The sequence below is a fragment of the Corythoichthys intestinalis genome, chromosome 7 (genome assembly GCF_030265065.1).
Source record: "Corythoichthys intestinalis isolate RoL2023-P3 chromosome 7, ASM3026506v1, whole genome shotgun sequence".
In the NCBI taxonomy this organism is placed as follows: domain Eukaryota; kingdom Metazoa; phylum Chordata; class Actinopteri; order Syngnathiformes; family Syngnathidae; genus Corythoichthys; species Corythoichthys intestinalis.
In genome coordinates, this window is record NC_080401.1 from 25575958 (window position 1) to 25594829 (window position 18872).

Here is an 18872-nt window from a genome sequence, read left to right on the forward strand (position 1 = left end):
ATCGCTTATTTTTGAACCCAAGTCCAAGTCACCGGATTTTGAGAATACAGATAGAGTCCCTATCTGATATACGGAAAAAAGTTGTTTTTTGCTTTGACTTCCACGCTGCCGAGAACAGCCTCTCACTTACACAATGAATGAATTGCCACAGCACACTTTAGACTGTGTACCAAGCTAACGATGATTAACGCATTTGCGCCTTTGATCGTAGCGCTGCCGAGGCGTCTCTGGCCAGATCACAGCTGCGAACCTGACAATCATTCGTTAGCTTTAAGTACCAAACGCCAGCTGCACTGGTGACCAAGAAAAACAGATTGGTCGCACAGCCTAGCAGGAGCGAGGGTGAGAGGCGGTACGAGCATGAAGCAGAAAAACATAAATATATAAAAGTTTTTAAATTAAAAACCCTACCCTATCCTCTGAAAAAGGCGCGATTGGCCCAAACATCTCTAGTGAATACAATATAGTCATAGTCAGTCAACCAAAGTCTTCCCAAATAAAAATATTCAAGTCATCTGTTGAAAACTCTTCTAGGTTTAATATAGCAATATACTGTATATTGCAATACAGTATATCGCAAACCCCAAAAACATACTTTTTTCCCCCAATATCGTTCAGCCCTAGTATGAACAGACTCTTATTCCACTGCTACCATTTTTTAAACTCCTGATACCGAAAACCGGTTGGGTAGTATCAGCCGATGCAGGTACTGCAATGATACGTTTTGAGAAAAAAAAAAAAATCACCCCCCCCCCCCCTTTTTTTTTTTCATCAACAGCAATTACATATTGTAGTTTACTACAATGTGAGCAAGGAGCTTTTGCTAGCCATTTTGCATGGATGTCTGCTCATAAAACAAGCGTTTACACGTACTAGTACAGTTTGAAGAGTGCCCTTTATTGGCTAATTATTAACATACAGGCAAACATAAGTGCAATTAATTTATCAGCAGGTACCAAGAATAATAATCAGGCATGAAAATGGGTCAGGGGTTAAAAAGGTGAGAAAGATGTGGAGGAAATATGTTCCGGCGTTATGCCAAAATGTCCTCTGTCGGCGAAACGTCCTACATGTGGCGAATTTGACCATTTTAATTTTTCACATAAGGCTTAATATTCGAGCGGGGGTTTTTAGTTAGTTGGAGTTGATTTCAACCACCATTGACTCGTGCTGGCTTAGCCACTCTGGAGCACTGAAACTAACAAATAACTGGCAAACTGCGCAGAATTTGTTCAAATCAACTCCAATGACTAATTAAACCCCGGCTAACTCAAAGATTAAGCCTAATGTAAAAAATTATGAACTTCCCCTTTAAAATAAAGACCATTGGATATGGCCATTAAAATGTTGTCTATAAAAGTTTTAGAGCAATAAAATAAACAACAAAAATGAATGAAATGAACAAGAATCCTTCAAACTACTGTATTTCATAATGGGTCCAAATTATTTTTCGAACGGATCATGTGACCATAGCACCTTAGAGACAGCCGTTTGCATTGCTTAGCCAAAACTACAGCTGAGGAGGCAAAATGGATATTTAGAATTTCTTTAAACCTAAGCTTTCAAAACCTTCAACAACAACTGAGCTTGAACCCAGGATTGAGCACGAGCAGTATCAAAAAGTCCTTGCTTTCGTGTTACCTGTTGTGCTGTAATTCCAAGTGGTGCTTGAATTGGATGCTTGTAGCGGTCGACAGTCTTTTTGAGCCAGCGCAAAGTTCGCAGCGCATGGAGATATTTTTGTCATCTTTACTGGACAAAAATGTGAAGTAATGGCTGTGTTTCCAGTGTGCAAATGCAGCCGTTTGTAGTGTATCTCCTGCCTATTTCATTGCATCCTGGCGAGGAAGCAAGGCTATGTTGTTTTGGCCGCAAACTCCCAGCGCTCACGGCTCACGCATCATGGTAATACACGTGACCCTTTTTTTTTCCCATCCCTGATTAGAAAATGTGACATGTGATGTCACTCCCATGACTACAGTATTCTTCATTCTACATACATTATGGGGCAATAACAAAATAATAACGTACAGGCATCAAGGAAAGTAATTTTACTCAGATTACTGATTTAGAAAAATGAACGCGTTAGATTGTTCTTTCCTGAAAGAAAGTAATCAGATTACAGTTACGCATTACTCACATAACGCGTTACTGACAACACTGCTTTTATATTACCGTTAAATACACAACCTTGAAGCTACCTTAACGGGAGCTATTTTTTCACCGGACGCTCTGGCAGTGTTCAACGCAAGCTGCAACAAACGGCAGTAACTTTGTCATACCGCAAAATATGAAAACGATTAAAACCATTACTCACCAAATTCAATATGCTGGCAAATGCATTCATCTAAAAAAATTGGGAGTGAGACCTCACCTCGTCCAGCGAACGTGAATTTGTGCTTAGGACAAGATCATCTGTCGCAATTAGCGATCTTTGACACTCTTTTTTTCCTCCCCGCATACAAACTTGTTTCTCTCTCAGCGGCAGTGATTAACCTCAATGAAGTTGCTCTCCTAGCTTAGCTAAGCCTTGCATATCATTCGTCTTTGTAAGTTTTTAGTAACTTTGTGTACTGAATTTGAAAGGAAAATGTGTTTTGTTTTTGGCGAACTTTTTCATGAAGCTAAACTGTTGAAGCGACTCACACGTGGAAAAATACGATTGTACAACGTTTTAAATGTATTCATTTGGTATATTTCAGTTACCACGATTTGAGAGCTCAATGCATTGCAGAATTTACACCTTGCGTTTGGAAAGTTTGTTTTTGGGTTTGCTGGAATAGCGTCACTGACACTCGCAGCATCAAACAGGGGAAGGGGTCAGCGCTGCCGCGCCAAGCCACTTCTGGCTGCATTTTCGACACATGAAAAATAACGAATACGTAGTACTGTATGACGGAAAATTTTAGTGGTTTTGTAACCGCAACGTTTTCATAGCATGGTAAACCGTGAAGGTAACCGGCACATGCCTACACCCGACCCCCCCCCACTCCCCTTAAAAGTTTTCTCATCGGATCTACACGATTCACGTAGGTCATCTTTTTTTACTTCAAAACGGCGAATTTCGCCGAAAGGTGAGAGATTTTCATGCCTGAATAATAAAATTTGGGCTCCAAGGATTGATAGATTCTGTTCCATACTACATAGCTACCTAGTTTCAAGACGATCGGTTCATGAATGACATGAACGTTTGTGTTCACAAGAACAACCTGAGTGGTGACTTGAGAGGTAGCTGTACCCAAATTAATGGCTTGTGCGTTCAATTGATTTGCATCTTAGAATCACTGAATTGAGCGTTAATTCATTTGTAACTGAAAATCAGTCAAATGTGAAGTTTTTAAAAATAACCATTAAAAAAAATTACACAAGTGGCTTCATTACAGTACGATACAGAAGGAACCTTTAATGAAACAAACTGATCATTTAAGCTGTACAGTAACAAATCACACATTTTCATTTTGGACGAAAAAATAAAAGCAAAATCATGCTGGAATGATCCGAAATTTAAAAAAAAAAAAACATCAACGTTGACCTCTTATCACGTTTTCTCTGTTCTTCTTAAAAGTTGAGCTTCTTTGTTAAAACCAACTGTCTGTAGCTAAAATAGATTACAATACTTAAATATAAAAATAGACTCTTTCATGAATATATTTGCCATCCAAGACCTCAATGCAGCCTTCCCCGCCCCCCAGCCCCGATGGACGGATGTGATTGTCCGGTGTGCGCATCCACAGCTCAGCTTGGGCCCCTTTAGTGGCACATTCGAGAGGTCATCTCTTTCTGCAGAAAACACATAGCACATGCACACAGCTCCGGTGAGATACAGCAAGAAGTACGTGCATAAATTTACATTTGCATAACGGTGCCATAAAACTAAATCAATCATACAAACATCTAACCCTGCATTTACTTCAGTTTTTGTAGGGAAAAAAATGAACAATAATTAAAGAGCATATGACACGAGAAAAAAAGTCTTAAATGGCATCATTATGTGAATTAGAATCATATTTTGAGACGATTCGACTATATACAACAATTTAGCAAAGCGCAGATGACGAGAAATTAGTCTTTTAATCTGCCGGTTAGCCACGCCTACCATTATAGGGCTTTAGCGTCCCCAACAGGTGGATGACGTCAGCGGTAGACTGGGCTCATCGGTTTTACTATTCAGCCCATTGAGGGGGAATTATTCAGAACGAGGAAAACGCGACGAAGAGAGCCGCAAGATGTCATTGTTTCAGTCTCTCTACTCCAATATTTTTACAGGATATTCTTTTTATCCAAGTATTTTCCCCCAATAGCTATATAAATGGCTTGAGAAGGACCAGTCAGCCCGTCGAGGGGGAACTATTCACAACGAGGAAAACGCGACGAAGAGAGCGGCAAAATGTCATTGTTTCTGTCTCTTTACTTCAATATTTTTACAGGATATTCTTTTTATCCAAGTATTCTCCCCAATAGCTATATAAATGGCTTGAGAAGGACCAGTCAGCCCGTCGAGGGGGAACTATTCACAACGAGGAAAACGCAACGAAGAGAGCAGCAAAATGTCATTGTTTCTGTCTCTTTACTTCAATATTTTTACAGGATATTCTTTTTATCCAAGTATTTTTCCCCAACAGCTATATAAATGGCATGGTCATGACAAATAAGTCTTGTGCTGAATGGAATATGAAATAATAAAAATGCATTCATTCAGGACGACATGGCAAAATTACTCCATAATGGTCAAAACTGTCGACTTCACCTTTACTGTCGCACCTCCCGAACGATATTTTATGACACCTAAATCGGACATATGTCATTTCCTTTCCCCGGCTTCGGAGAATGTAAACAAACCAGAAGGCGTGACAGCTAGCCGACATGCTAACCCGAACCGAGTGATGTTTCAAAGTCTTCGAAGCGGAAAATCACACACAACTATCCTGGATTATTTGACATGACGACCCGGTTGTCGATTGTCTTCGCGGATCGGCAAACCGCCCGGCGGAGAGCAATTTACAGTTCGTTCCCCGGAGGAGGGTGGCTGGAGTTGTTGTGCAGCTAACATGCTGCTGCTAATGAGCATTAGGAGAGCTTTTTACATGCCTATCAATGATCAAATGTAAGTAGTCCTTCATTTAAAGGAAGTTTGTAGTGTTTACTTTGTCGCTGTATTCGTATTTGACATAATACAAAACAAGATGTTTACTCACTTCCTCGTAAGTCCAATGGTCCCACAGTAAATATCCACGGTGAATGGGAACCTTTTGAAACTCCAAAAAGGCGCATACGCCTCCCCCTCATACAGAATGATTTTTCTGCAGCCGTTTGGCTGGCGTGATGCGAAAAATAAACGTATTAATCCGCAAAATCAGCTGAATCCTTCGTCCTCAAACACAAGAGTACACTGTAGCGTGAAGAGGACGTCTTCTACCGTACACGTCACAGCGCCCTCCTCCTCAATGCAAGACCGAAGCCGGAAGTCACTCATTTTCATGGCGCGGGATTCAAAAAACTAAATAAAAATAGCGATCGCTTCCACACACATCCAAGCGGCCCATATCATTCAGGGGCATAAAATACCGTGTGTATTATGAAATAAACATGCTTTTTCGTGTCACAGGCACTTTAAAATTGTCCTCACAAAGTTTGACAATCCTGATTGGTTGATGTCACTATTGAGGAATTATTACACTTCCACAGAGGATACATTAGTGGTCCCATGATTTAAGCTAACCTGCGGGGGCTAGTCCTTGCTCCTCTTTCTCGATGCACATTTAAGAGATGCTCTTAAATATGGCGGCGTGAGAACACCTTCCGGGTTGCCATGAACGTTTAAGGGAAGAGGAATTTTGCCATTAAGAGACTTGAGATCAACCTTTGGAGTCTCCTTCAAATTTTAATGAAGTGGGACGTCTTGGTACATTGCTGTGACCGAACGGGCATCAAACAGGCTTCATATTCTAAACTGAGCAACAGTGAATGATGACCTTATGAACAATTTTTAAGCCTGGAGTCTTCCACATAGACAATTGAACCAAACTGAAGAAATGTAGCCTGTGCAGGTGACTCTACCGTGAGGATATGATTTTTTTGTTGTTTGGGAACTTATAAGATATTAATTTTCAAGTCCGCCTCGTGCCATATATGTACAGTAGTACCGCTACATACAAATTTAATTAGTTCCAGGAACTGGTATGTAAGTCGAAATGGTCGTATGTCGAGCGGGATTTTCCCATACGAATACATTATAATTTGATTAATTCGTTTCACAGCCCAAAAACCTGTGCTAAATCCTTAATAAATACTGCAGGTACAATTACAAATAGCAAAACAAAAAAATTATAAATACAAATCGGAATAATAGTAATAATATAATAATGTAACAAATCGGGTTCTAATGTGTCTGTTGTGTTTTGCATGCTGTTCCTGAGCACACCGTGTGACTAGGGAAAGGGTTGGAGAGGTGCAGAAGAGTGGGAAGTTTTTACTTCCTCTTCTTATGTTCTGTTGTTGTTGCTGTTGGCTACTGTGGACAGGAGCCGTGTCACGTTGCACAAGTTCTAAAATAAATGACAAACTTGACGACTTCCTTGTTTGTCAAAGGGACCGTATGTTGAGGTACCACTGTCCCATAGTGGTACCTCAACACACGATCCTTTCGACATACGACGAAAAATGCTCGAAATACGATTTATGATAGCGCTGCAATTTCATTGTTTTCCTGCAAGACGGCACGGTGGATTTCCTTGTAAGAGAAATCAACATGGGTCCCAGGAAGGTTAGTGCAGGTGGTGAAAAAAAAAGGAAAAAGGTGACGCTCGCGATTGAAATTCAGAAGGAAATGATCGAAAAATATGTGCATGGTGTGCGTGGGTGAACTGGCCTTTTATTACCAATTTATTATTATTGTGACATAGCCAAGGAAGTTGCCAGCTTCGTCAGGTTTTTAATCATTTCAGAACAGAAAAACACGGCTACTTTCCGCGGTAGCCGACGCCAACAACAACAGAACATGAAAAATAAAAATTTCTCACTATCACACCTCTCTCTCATCAGTCACCCAGTAAATTTAGGAACAGCATGCAAAACACAACTGCCATATTAGAACACGATTTGGTACATTATTATTATTCCGATTTGTATTTCATTTTTTCGTTTTGCTATGTGTGATTGCAATTTGTAATTGTACCAGGATTATTTATTAAGGATTTAGCATAGATTTTTGGAATGTGGAACGAATTACCGAAATTTTCGGACAATAAGCCGCTTCTTTTTTCCTTCATTTTGAATCCTGCGGCTTATAGTCCATTACGGCTTATTTGTTGATTTATTTGGGTTAATAGGTAACACTTCATTTGACAGCGGCATCATAACACTGTCATAAGACAGTCATAAATCTGACATGACACTATCACGGGCATTACTGAATGCTTATGTCATCGTCATACGACAGATTATGTCACTAACTTCTTTATGTCCAGCTAGGATCTTTTACATTTAAATCCATTCAAAAGTGAGATAATTTGCCAGATAACACTAAATTACATCTGTTATACTCATTCATAAATACTCACAACAGTGTCATGTCATAATAACGACAGTCAAATGGCGCCACTGTCAAATAAAGTTTTGCCAAAAACCATAACTAGCAATTAGTCAAACAACTGGAACACTAACTGAAGAAGTAATTAGCACAGGACATGGATTTTGATTGCTATTTACATCTGTAGCTGCAATGCATGCTAGGAGGCATGTTGGACAACAACAGTGTTGATAGCAGTTGGCAGCAGAGGTTGACCGTCTCCCCCAAGGGAGCAGTGATGATCAAAATGAGGCTTCTTGAAGCAATGAAGCTTCATCGTGGTTTATTTGGTCTTATGACAGTCATATGATGCCGCTGTCAAATAAAGTGTTACCGGTTTGGTGTAAATATCCAATAATACATTGAGGACAGCTGCGACTTATAGTCCAGTGCTGCTTATCTATTTTACAAAAGCCGTTTTCTGCCAAATTTGGTGGGTAGCATCTTATAAGCAGGTGCGCCTTATAGTGCGAAAATTACGGTAATCAAATTATAATGTATTCTGATGGAAAAATCCCGCTCGACCTGCGACAATTTCGACTTATAAACCAGGTCTTGGAATGGATTACATTCGTATGTGGAGGGAGCACTGTGTATAAATAATACCAACCTTTAGATATTTAATCACCCACAATTTGTGGTCATGTAAATACATTTAAAACAAGGTGCATTTTTGTCACGTGACATGCTGTCATCCTTTCAACTTACCAGAGGCTCCAGCTCTTTATGATCCGTGAGATTGAACTCTGTGACAAAGTAATAGAAATGCTTGTAGCAGGTGTTGACATGAGCCTCGGCCCCCATCTGGCTCACACGATCAAAGTGGTGGATGTAGACATGGACAAACACCCGGAACAAGCGGGATAAGATCTTCTTTGCCACCTGCATGAAGGTCTTAGGGAATGGAGTACCTTGGGGTCAGACAAATGGAACTATGCATGAATAGCATGTGGTTGACAATATTTGACAGAATAATTTCTTTATTAGGTGGGATCACATGCTTGTCCATTTTAGCAGTCAGCATCACATACAGGGAGAACATTTGGGTAAGAGCTGGTGTGATTCATTTTGGACATCCTTTTTGCCCACACATCCAAAAATCTCTCTGGAACCTTTTCCAACGGGCACGAGTGTCAGTTTTTCTCTCTCCTAATAACTGCTTGCTGTTCATTGTGTGACCTACTTTATAAATCCTTCACTTGCACGTTTCAGTGGGGATTCAAATGTGAAGCCACAACAATACTCACATTTCACAAATAGAGAATGAGAAAACCATGGCAACAGGACAGCGGCAGCAATGCAATGAATGTAGCCTTGGAGATTTATCTATCATTTATCTTATTCAGAGAGCTAAAGTATAATCTTAAATCTTATCTTCGTTCATCTTCCAACTTTTTAAGCTGAAATATTTAATCAATTTAAAAACATTTTGGGTGTAGTGTATTTATTGTACTGTTATGATACAAAAAATTATATTTTCAAAAAAGGTTTTGTGTACATTCAGTAAGCAAAAGTGGGGCATTCTTCATTACGCCTTCACGAACAAATAGCTATAAAATATGTCGCTACTGTAACTGTCAAGAAGAACCATAAAGTCACAAAAGGTCCAACATAAATCAATACAAGATGCTTGTCAGTTTCCAATTCGTTTCTATATTTAACCTCCCCACCCAACAGCTATAACTTGTATAACTACAAAGCTCATCAGGATGTCCCGATCGCATATTTTTGCACCCGAGTCACCTGATTTTGACAATCTGCCGAAATAGAGTGGCGATCTGATACCAAGAAAAAAAAATGTTACAGTACTGTACTGTTTACAGTACATCCTTTTTCACTTTTTGCAAAGTATAAAACGTATATCTATATATTTTGGCAATGCCATTGAATTTCTGGATTATTTTGTTTACGTTTTAGCCCTTTGAAGATTTTTTTTTTTTTTTTACTTCAAAAAAAAATTCTGATCTTTCTGAAAAATGTCACGATCGGCCCGATTTTCAATCAAGTGATCGGCTCGGGGACATCCCTAAAAGCTAGTGTTGTAATTTTCATAAGAAAAGGATTTCTTTCTTTTTATTTGGTGTGCATTTTGCTTTTTTTAATTACCGGAAAATGTTTTGAATTGTGAAAAAAATAAAATACAGTGCACTATCTTCTGTGTAACTTGCTTAAATTGCAAACATGAAAACTCCCAGCAAATTACGGCTTATAAATTTATGGATTATAAAATATATAATATAAATGGCTAAAATGTAAAATGCAGTTGTTTTCAACACTTACCAACATTAGTTGGGAAGATATTTTCATTGTTGATCTGTACCTCTATCCAGTCCATGAGAAGGCTCATGTATTTAGGAGCTGACAGCGCTGTGGGCCTCCTGTACTTGTGCTCGTCCTGCCAGCGATATTCATACTTGGGCCCGCCGGACATTACGGGGCATGTCTTGTCGGTGCAAGAGTCGCTGATGGTGCCATAGATGAGGTTGATACGGTTGAAGAAGTCGACAACATGGACGGCGACCCAGTCGTTGAGGTCCTCCCCGTGGGGAAGCTGAACAGCCTGCTTCAGGTCCAAGCCGGCATTCAATGAGGCCTGGGCCTTCTTGTGCAGCTCAAAACGCTGTGTGCCTGGCTCAAACTTGCGCTTGGGCCGGAATGTCCTATCTTTGTTAAAAACTTGTTTCAGGGCCATCGACATGGTTGAGTGCAGAGATCCCGGGTAGATAGCTTTCAAGTGTGGGGTAAATTAGTTACTGTTATAATGGAAGCAGTCAAAAGATGGTTATTCAATGGATGCTTTGGGGTGTTTTTTTACGTTCTGTAAGGAGAGGAAAGTGGGGAAAAAAATGGGGGTTGGTTAGCAAAGCGTACCTCAGAGTGTCGTATGTGTACCAAATGGGGTATGCGAGCCCCCTGAAGTTGTACGCAAAAGTATAACTACCATAATTTTCGGACTATAAGCCACTATTTTTTTTCTATAATTTTGAATCCTGCGGCTAATAGTCAAGTGCGGCTTATTTGATGATTTATTGGGTTAATACAGTACTTCTCAAATAGTGGGGCTCGCCCCCCTGGGGGGGCGCAGAGCGATGCCGGGGGGGGCGCATGTGTCCTCGGGGAACATACTTTTTTCTTTTTTTTTTTTTTTGCCGGACTGGAATTTAGTGTACTTGCACATCCACTCAGTGGGTGGCAGTGGCGCTCTCATTTTCAGAGTGCGTGCAGTATTTTTGAACTAAGGAAGAGCACTAAGCACACAGAAAACAGATATGAAGAGGAGCGCGCCGCCGCCGTTTTAGAAAGCCGTTTTCCGACTGGACTCACTCACGCAGCGACCCACTGTCTTGTCCGGTTTTCACGTCGCCGCCCGAGAAGTGCCATTTTCGGCTTGGGATCGTCACGACGACCGCCCTCACCTACGGTTCTACCTCGGCCGCCGAGAATGCGCTTTTTTCGTGCCGTTTGTCTTTTAGCTTTGACTTTTAATACAATGGGTGATGAGGAAAGACCACTGTTTACTGTGTCTAAAAATAATTACAGCGGACTGTCAGAAGCCAAATCAATTAAGACGCCACTTAAAGACATTCGACCCCAATCTCATTGATAAGCCGCTTGATTGTTTTTCAGCAAAAACGTGCCGAATATTGCCAACAATCGTCCTGCTTTGTCAGTGTTATATCAATAAACCAGTGAGCATTGTTAGCATGCTCATTGCAAAATGACTCCACACCATTGCAAAGGAGGTAATACTGAGTGTGAGCAGCAAAAATAAAAACTGTCCTTCTGTCCAAGGACACTTTTTTTCTCCTTTATTCATTTTTGTTTTTTCGGTCAAATTTTTTGGCATATTGTCCTCATGAGTGAATGTTTCTAATCAATTTGAATTTGTTATTATTTACGGATTTTATTACATTTTATTTTTCTGTATCAAATGGTCAAAAATGTACCTTGAGTGTATTTTTACAGTTTGAATGTGACTTTTTTTTTTTAATTCGGGCAAATTGATGCACGTCAAGTCTTCTCTGTTACAAACAAAACAATGTTAATAAAGTTATACTTTATTATAAGTTGATCTATGTTACTTTTTTTCTTTATTAGGAAAAAAAGGACAGAATGTTAGGCAGATGCGTATTTATAATAGTAATTTTATAGGCAAATAATACTATTTACAGTGGCGGCAGAGAGTTTGGGGGGGCGCGAAACATTTACGTCTTGCTTGGGGGGGCGTAACAGAAAATAATTGAGAAGCACTGGGTTAATAGGTAACACTTTATTTAACAGCAGCGTCATTAGACTGCCATGAGACAGTCATAATTATAACATGACACTATCATGGGCATTAATGAATGCATATGACATCATTAACTGTCATCCAACAAATTATGATACTATCTCAGATCTTTTACATCCATTCAAAAGTGAGATAATTTGCCGGATGACACTAAATTATATCTGTTATAAGCATTTATTACTGCTCATGGCAGTGTCATGTCGTAATTATGATGGTCTTATGACAGTCTTATGGTGCCACTGCCAAAAAAAGTGTTACCAAATACCATAACTAGCAATAAATTAAACAACTTGAACAGTAATTAAATAAATTATTAGCACAAAACATGAATTTTGTCTGTAGTGCCGCAATGCATGCAAGGAGGCATGTTGGACGACAACAGTGTTGACAGCAGAGGTTGACTTTCTCCCTCAAGTGAGCAGTAATGGCCAAATGAAGCTTCTCGAAGCAATGAAGCCTTGCAGCCAATTGGTTCAAAGCTTCATTGGTGTTCATTTTTTTGTTATGACAATCTTATGATGCTGCTGTCTAATAAAGTGTTACTGGTTAATATGTTTTGGTGTAAATATCCTATAATACGCTGAGGACAGCGGCGGCTTATAGTCCAATGCGGCTTATCTTTGAACAAATGCCCTTTTTGTGTCAAATTTGGTTGGTGGCGGCTTGTAGTGAGGTGCGGCTTATAGTCTGAAAGTTACAGTAAATTCAATTCAAAATAAAATGAAATGCATAGATTTAAAACAAAACGATATTTCAAACATATTAGAATGAGTTAAAATATATAAGTATTTTAAAGGCAGATGTGAAAGCAGAATTTGTGGAGTTCAGTTATAATTAAAATTTAGGTAACATAAATTTGCATTCATAATCTGCAAGCAAGGTGACGGTAAATTCAATTTTTACATGCAAGTTTCATTCTTCATGTAGTCCCTCTAAATTTAATAGGTTCAAACTGTATGTTATGGCAGCCCAAAAATGTGAAATATGTTGTTTTAGGACTAAGAATTTTGCCTAGTCTTTGATGAGCACTTCAATCGATTATAATATTCTGTGGTAGTTTATTTTCAATATGACTGGGGCACGGTAAAGGAGAAAAAAATGGTTCTATTAGGTGTATAAAAAAACAATAAAAAAATAAAAAATAAACATAGCCAGAAAGTGTGCAAGAATGAAATGATTACCAATATTGTTCATCTTTCTATGCCAGTGGCGTATGGGACAAAGCATGTAATTTCCCATCAAATGTCAGGCGGTACAAAAACCTGCATCCACCTGTTGCCTTTACACAACAGAATAAATCTACTTCATGATGTTCAAGCAATGCAAGGTCAGATTTTAACCTGAGTGGAAAAATTGAAACAATATCATCCTTATTTCAGTGTTCATGCTTTTCGCTTGGTATTGTTTGATTTTTCTCATGTAAAATGGAGGCCTTGGCTAAATAAAGGTTGAGAAACACTGGTTGAGTAGATTACACAACATCAGCATCTGTGTCCCACTTTTGACACTGACAGGACTAATCTTACATGCATGCTTAATGGATGTAAAATATTTTAATCGCTGTTGTAGTTAAAACGTCTCGGATGGGGTAAATTGGAGGGAAGTCGAACATTTTGGGGGGAAACACACACACAAAAACAACAGCCCTAAATTCTCAATATAAAAACTTGAATTGCAAAAGGGTAATCTTGCGTTTACGACGTTCTACACAATGACTCATTTTCTATTTCAAGCCCTAATCTCGCCATAAAACTAAAGAATGCTCGGAATGACAATAAAACCATGCGAAACCTTCTTTCGACGATAAAATGGAACGCTAAAACATGCTTGCTTATATTTCACGTTTGGTAAGTGCATTTTATTTGAAAACAGTCAAAATTTCCACGATTGTTTCCGACAAGAAAGCAGGAGATTAAAACAGTGAAGCGCATGACGACTGTACCAACTTTGTATGACGAGGCTAGCTAACCTGTTTGAACTTGTTGCTTCGGATACGCCAAGAAAACGAAATACTTCGATTTTTCAGCCAAACTAAAGTCATATTGTACATATATTCGGAAGAAAACAGACGATATATCAAAGGCAAGATCATACGATGACGAAATCGCTGAGCAGAAAGCTACTTTTCCGAACTTACTTGTTCCGCCTTCCTCTTCCGCCAATTGCCTTTGATACTTTGTCCAAAGTTGCTACCAAGCTATAGATACTTTTTTATCGATAACGTACAAATACCAAAATGCAAATGTCTAATTAAATTCATGCTGTATCTGCTATAAATTCCACAAACATTACAGTTGAGTAAATGAAAGCAGCTAACGTCAGACTCCTCCCTTCTCAAATGAAAAGTAACATCAAGAAGTTACGGTTACGGTTATTTAGACTTCCGGTATGTACGTTCAAAATAATGGCTTTAGAATTCGGCCTTGCCAAAACAACTCAAACCAAAAGTAAAACGCCCTTAAGGTTTTGCACTGTACTTTCAACTTAATTTGAAAGGAATGCCCTTTTCCATGAACTTCCTATTAAATCAACCCTCACACATTTCTAATGTCTAAGATTGTCACGAAATCCTTACTTTGTCCCTGATGTTCATGTTCTTGAGGAGGACACAAACTAATATTGCTCTTCCTCTGTTATTCGTTGATGGATCACAATGAAATTTGCTAGGTCAATTATCAACATGCACTGTATACGCATTGATCATTTTTTATTTTCTTTAAGGGCTAATTAATTCCATTAATTAATACTACAATTAAAATTGCTACTCCCCCTGGGTTCGTGGACTGCTACAATGAAATTTGGTAGCCTATGTACAGTGCCCTCCATAATTATTGGCACCCCTGAAAAAGATGTGTTTTTAGCTTCTAATATATACAGTGCCTTGCAAAAGTATTCGGCCCCCTTGAACCTTGCAACCTTTCGCCACATTTCAGGCTTCAAACATAAAGATATAAAATTTTATTTTTTGTCAAGAATCAACAACAAGTGGGACACAATCGTGAAGTGGAACAAAATTTATTGGATAATTTGAACTTTTTTAACAAATAAAAAACTGAAAAGTGGGGCGTGCAATATTATTCGGCCCCCTTGCGTTAATACTTTGTAGCGCCACCTTTTGCTCCAATTACAGCTGCAAGTCGCTTGGGGTATGTTTCTATCAGTTTTGCACATCGAGAGACTGACATTCTTGCCCATTCTTCCTTGCAAAACAGCTCGAGCTCAGTGAGGTTGGATGGAGAGTGTTTGTGAACAGCAGTCTTCAGCTCTTTCCACAGATTCTCGATTGGATTCAGGTCTGGACTTTGACTTGGCCGTTCTAACACCTGGATACGTTTATTTTTTAACCATTCCATTGTAGATTTGGCTTTATGTTTTGGATCATTGTCCTGTTGGAAGATAAATCTCCGTCCCAGTCTCTGGTCTTGTGCAGATACCAACAGGTTTTCTTCCAGAATGTTCCTGTATTTGGCTGCATCCATCTTCCCGTCAATTTTAACCATCTTCCCTGTCCCTGCTGAAGAAAAGCAGGCCCAAACCATGATGCTGCCACCACCATGTTTGACAGTGGGGATGGTGTGTTCAGGGTGATGAGCTGTGTTGCTTTTACGCCAAATGTATCGTTTTGCATTGTGGCCAAAAAGTTCAATTTTGGTTTCATCTGACCAGAGCACCTTCTTCCACATGTTTGGTGTGTCTCCCAGGTGGCTTGTGGCAAACTTTAAACGAGACTTTTTATGGATATCTTTGAGAAATGGCTTTCTTCTTGCCACTCATCCATAAAGGCCAGATTTGTGCAGTGTACGACTGATTGTTGTCCTATGGACAGACTCTCCCACCTCAGCTGTAGATCTCTGCAGCTCATCCAGAGTGATCATGGGCCTCTTGGCTGCATCTCTGATCAGTTTTCTCCTTGTTTGAGAAGAAAGTTTGGAAGGACAGCCGGGTCTTGGTAGATTTGCAGTGGTCTGATGCTCCTTCCATTTCAATATGATGGCTTGCACAGTGCTCCTTGAGATGTTTAAAGTTTGGGAAATCTTTTTGTATCCAAATCCGGCTTTAAACTTCTCCACAACAGTATCTCGGACCTGCCTGGTGTGTTCCTTGGTTTTCATCATGCTCTCTGCACTTTAAACAGAACCCTGAGACTATCACAGAGCAGGTGCATTTATACGGAGACTTGATTACACACAGGTGGATTCTATTTATCATCATCGGTCATTTAGGACAACATTGGATCATTCCGAGATCCTCACTGAACTTCTGGAGTGAGTTTGCTGCACTGAAAGTAAAGGGGCCGAATAATATTGCACGCCCCACTTTTCAGTTTTTTATTTGTTAAAAAAGTTTAAATTATCCAATAAATGTTGTTCCACTTCACGATTGTGTCCCGCTTGTTGATTCTTGACAAAAAAATTAAATTTCATATCTTTATGTTTGAAGCCTGAAATGTGGCGAAAGGTTGCAAGATTCAAGGGGTATGCACGGTGGCTGAGTGGTTAGCACGTTCAATCCCGGGCTCCGCCCTCCCTCTGTGGAGTTTGCATGTTCTCCCCGTGCCTGCGTGTGTTTCCTCCGGGAACTCCGGTTTCCTCCCACATCCCAAAAACTTGCATGGTAGGCTGATTGAACACTCTAAATTGTCCGTAGGTATGAGTGTGTGCGTTAATGGTTGTATGTCTCCTTGTGCCCTGCGATTGGTTGGCAACCAGTTCAGGGTGTCCCCTGCCTACTGCCCGTAGTTAGCTGGGATAGGCTCCAGCACCTCCGCGACCCTCGTGAGGAAAAGCGGCATGGAAAATGAATGAATGAATGAATATATATACAGTGCTGCTCAAAAGTTTGTGAACCCCCTCAACATTTTGGAATTTTCTATTATTTCAACCTGATTTCCTAATCAATCAATTCAGTAGTTTTTTTTTGTTTTTTTAACAGTTGTGTTGTCGAGACTAAATTAAAAAGAGTTTTCATCAACTGATGTAGGTACAAAATTGAACTGTTTGGTCACAACCAAAACCGCCATGTCTGGCGAAAAGTCAACACTGCATACCACCAAAAGAACCTTCTCCCAACAGTGAAGCATGGAGGTGGGAATGTCAAGATCTGGGCTTGCTTTTCATCCTCAGGACCTGGACAACTCCACATAGTCCAGGGAATCATGAATTCTGAGGAATATTGTCAAATCCTAGAACATAACCTGACGCCATCTGTTTTGAAGTTAAAGCTTGGCAGAAGGTGGATCATGCAACATGATAACGATCCAAAGCATTCCAGCAATACAACCAAGGAATGGCTGAAAAAGAAGAAGATTCGTGTTCTGGACTGGCCCAGTCAAAGTCCTGACCTAAATCCCATTGAAATGCTGTGGCGGGACCTGAAGCGAGCAGTTCATGCCAGACGCCCATCAAACCTCTCTCAACTGACTGCGTTCTGCAAGGAAGAATGGGCAAAAATCCCCCAAAGTAGATGTGAGAGGCTGATTAGTCACTACAGAAACCGTTTGGTTGAGGTAATCTCTGCAAAAGGAGGCGCAATATCCTATTAACTGAAGGGGTTCACATACTTTTGCACACATGATATCTGAGTTTTTCTTAAATCAACCACTTTTGTTAAATAAAGAATGACAATATAACTATTTCTTTTGTTTCAGTCCATTATTTGGAATGTCAGTATTGTGGATTTGGGTATAACTTAACATTTAATAAGGTTATTTTAGTTTTTTTTACAAAAAATCTGACCATCGCTGTGGGGTTCACAAACTTTCGAGCAGCACTGTATATATATATATATATATATATATATATATATATATATATATATATATATATTTCAAATAATATGGAACCTTAATGGAAAAAAGAGAAAAATCCATTCAGTGGGGAAAAAATCCCACATAAAGACAAAATTATTTGACATCAAATAATGTGTGTCACAATTATTAGCACCCCTGGTGTTAATACTTCGTACAACCCCCTTTTGCCAACAAAACAAGGTCTGGGGACTGAGATGGCCATGGGAGGAGCTTGATTTTGTGTCTGGTGAACCATTTTTGTGTAGATTTGGCCATATAAGTATAACAACATTTACCATGTTTAGGGTCATTGTCTTGCTGAAAGACCCAGTGACGACCCATCTTCAGCTTTCGGGCAGAGGGCAACATATTTTGATTTAAAATGTCCTGGTATTTCAAAGTATTCATGATGCCATGCATCCTAACAAGGTTCCCAGGGCCTTTGGAAGCAATACAGCATCACAAAAAAATACACACGGTCCCAAGCTTCAACTGGGACCGTGTGCTTTGGTCAGATGAGACCAAGATTGAGCTTTTTGGCAACAAACACTCTAAGTGGGTCTGGCGTGCCACGAAAGATGCACCTGCTGAAAAGCACCTCATACCCACTGTGAAGTATGGGGGTGGGTCAGTGATGCTGTGGGGCTGTTCTGCTTCCAAAGGCCCTGGGAACCTTGTTAGGGTGCATGGCATCATGAATGCTTTGAAATACCAGGACATTTTAAATCAAAATCTGTTGCCCTCTGCCCGAAAGCTGAAGATGGGTCGTCACTGGGTCTTTCAGCAAGACAATGACCCTAAACATATGGCATTATCTACACAGAATGGTTCACCAGACACAAAATCAAGCTCCTCCCATGGCCATCTCAGTCCCCAGACCTTGTTTTGTTGGCAAAAGGGGGTTGTACAAAGTATTAACACCAGGGGTGCTAATAATTGTGACACACATTATTTGATGTCAAATAATGTTTTCTTTATGTGGGATTTTTTCCCCACTGAATGAATGCACTTGTATTGAAGGTTGGATTTTTCTCTTTTTTTCCATTAAGGTCCCATATTATTTGAATTAAAAAAAAATATATATATTAGAAGCTAAAAAACACATCTTTTTCAGGGGTGCCAATAATTATGGAGGGCACTGTATATTCCAGGGATGAATTTACATCGATCCTTGGACCCAGATCTTTTGGTTTTGTCTTAAAGCTGATTACCATATTCTTTGGACT

At 39.7% G+C, this 18872-nt stretch overlaps 1 protein-coding gene across 1 annotated transcript; it reads right to left on the reverse strand.

Annotated features, from left to right (window-relative positions):
• Positions 1–3377: 3377 nt before the first annotated feature.
• Positions 3378–14215, reverse strand: mob3a (MOB kinase activator 3A). The gene is made up of 4 exons (XM_057841908.1): positions 13996–14215; positions 9848–10385; positions 8276–8478; positions 3378–3780 (listed from the first exon to the last, which is right to left on the reverse strand). Exons 2-4 carry the CDS (start codon positions 10263–10265, stop codon positions 3751–3753), a joined length of 651 nt encoding a protein of 216 aa, XP_057697891.1. The 5' UTR covers positions 10266–10385; positions 13996–14215; the 3' UTR covers positions 3378–3750.
• Positions 14216–18872: the final 4657 nt, after the last annotated feature.

Coding starts and splice junctions, on each gene's coding strand:
- mob3a (XM_057841908.1), bottom strand. CDS start 10,265: ATGTCGATGGCCCTGAAACAAGTTTTTAACAAAGATAGGACATTCCGG. Junction 8,479..9,847: donor TATCTTCCCAACTAATGTTG/GTAAGTGTTGAA, acceptor TCTGACCCCAAG/GTACTCCATTCCCTAAGACC. Junction 3,781..8,275: donor ATAAAGAGCTGGAGCCTCTG/GTAAGTTGAAAG, acceptor TGTTTTCTGCAG/AAAGAGATGACCTCTCGAAT.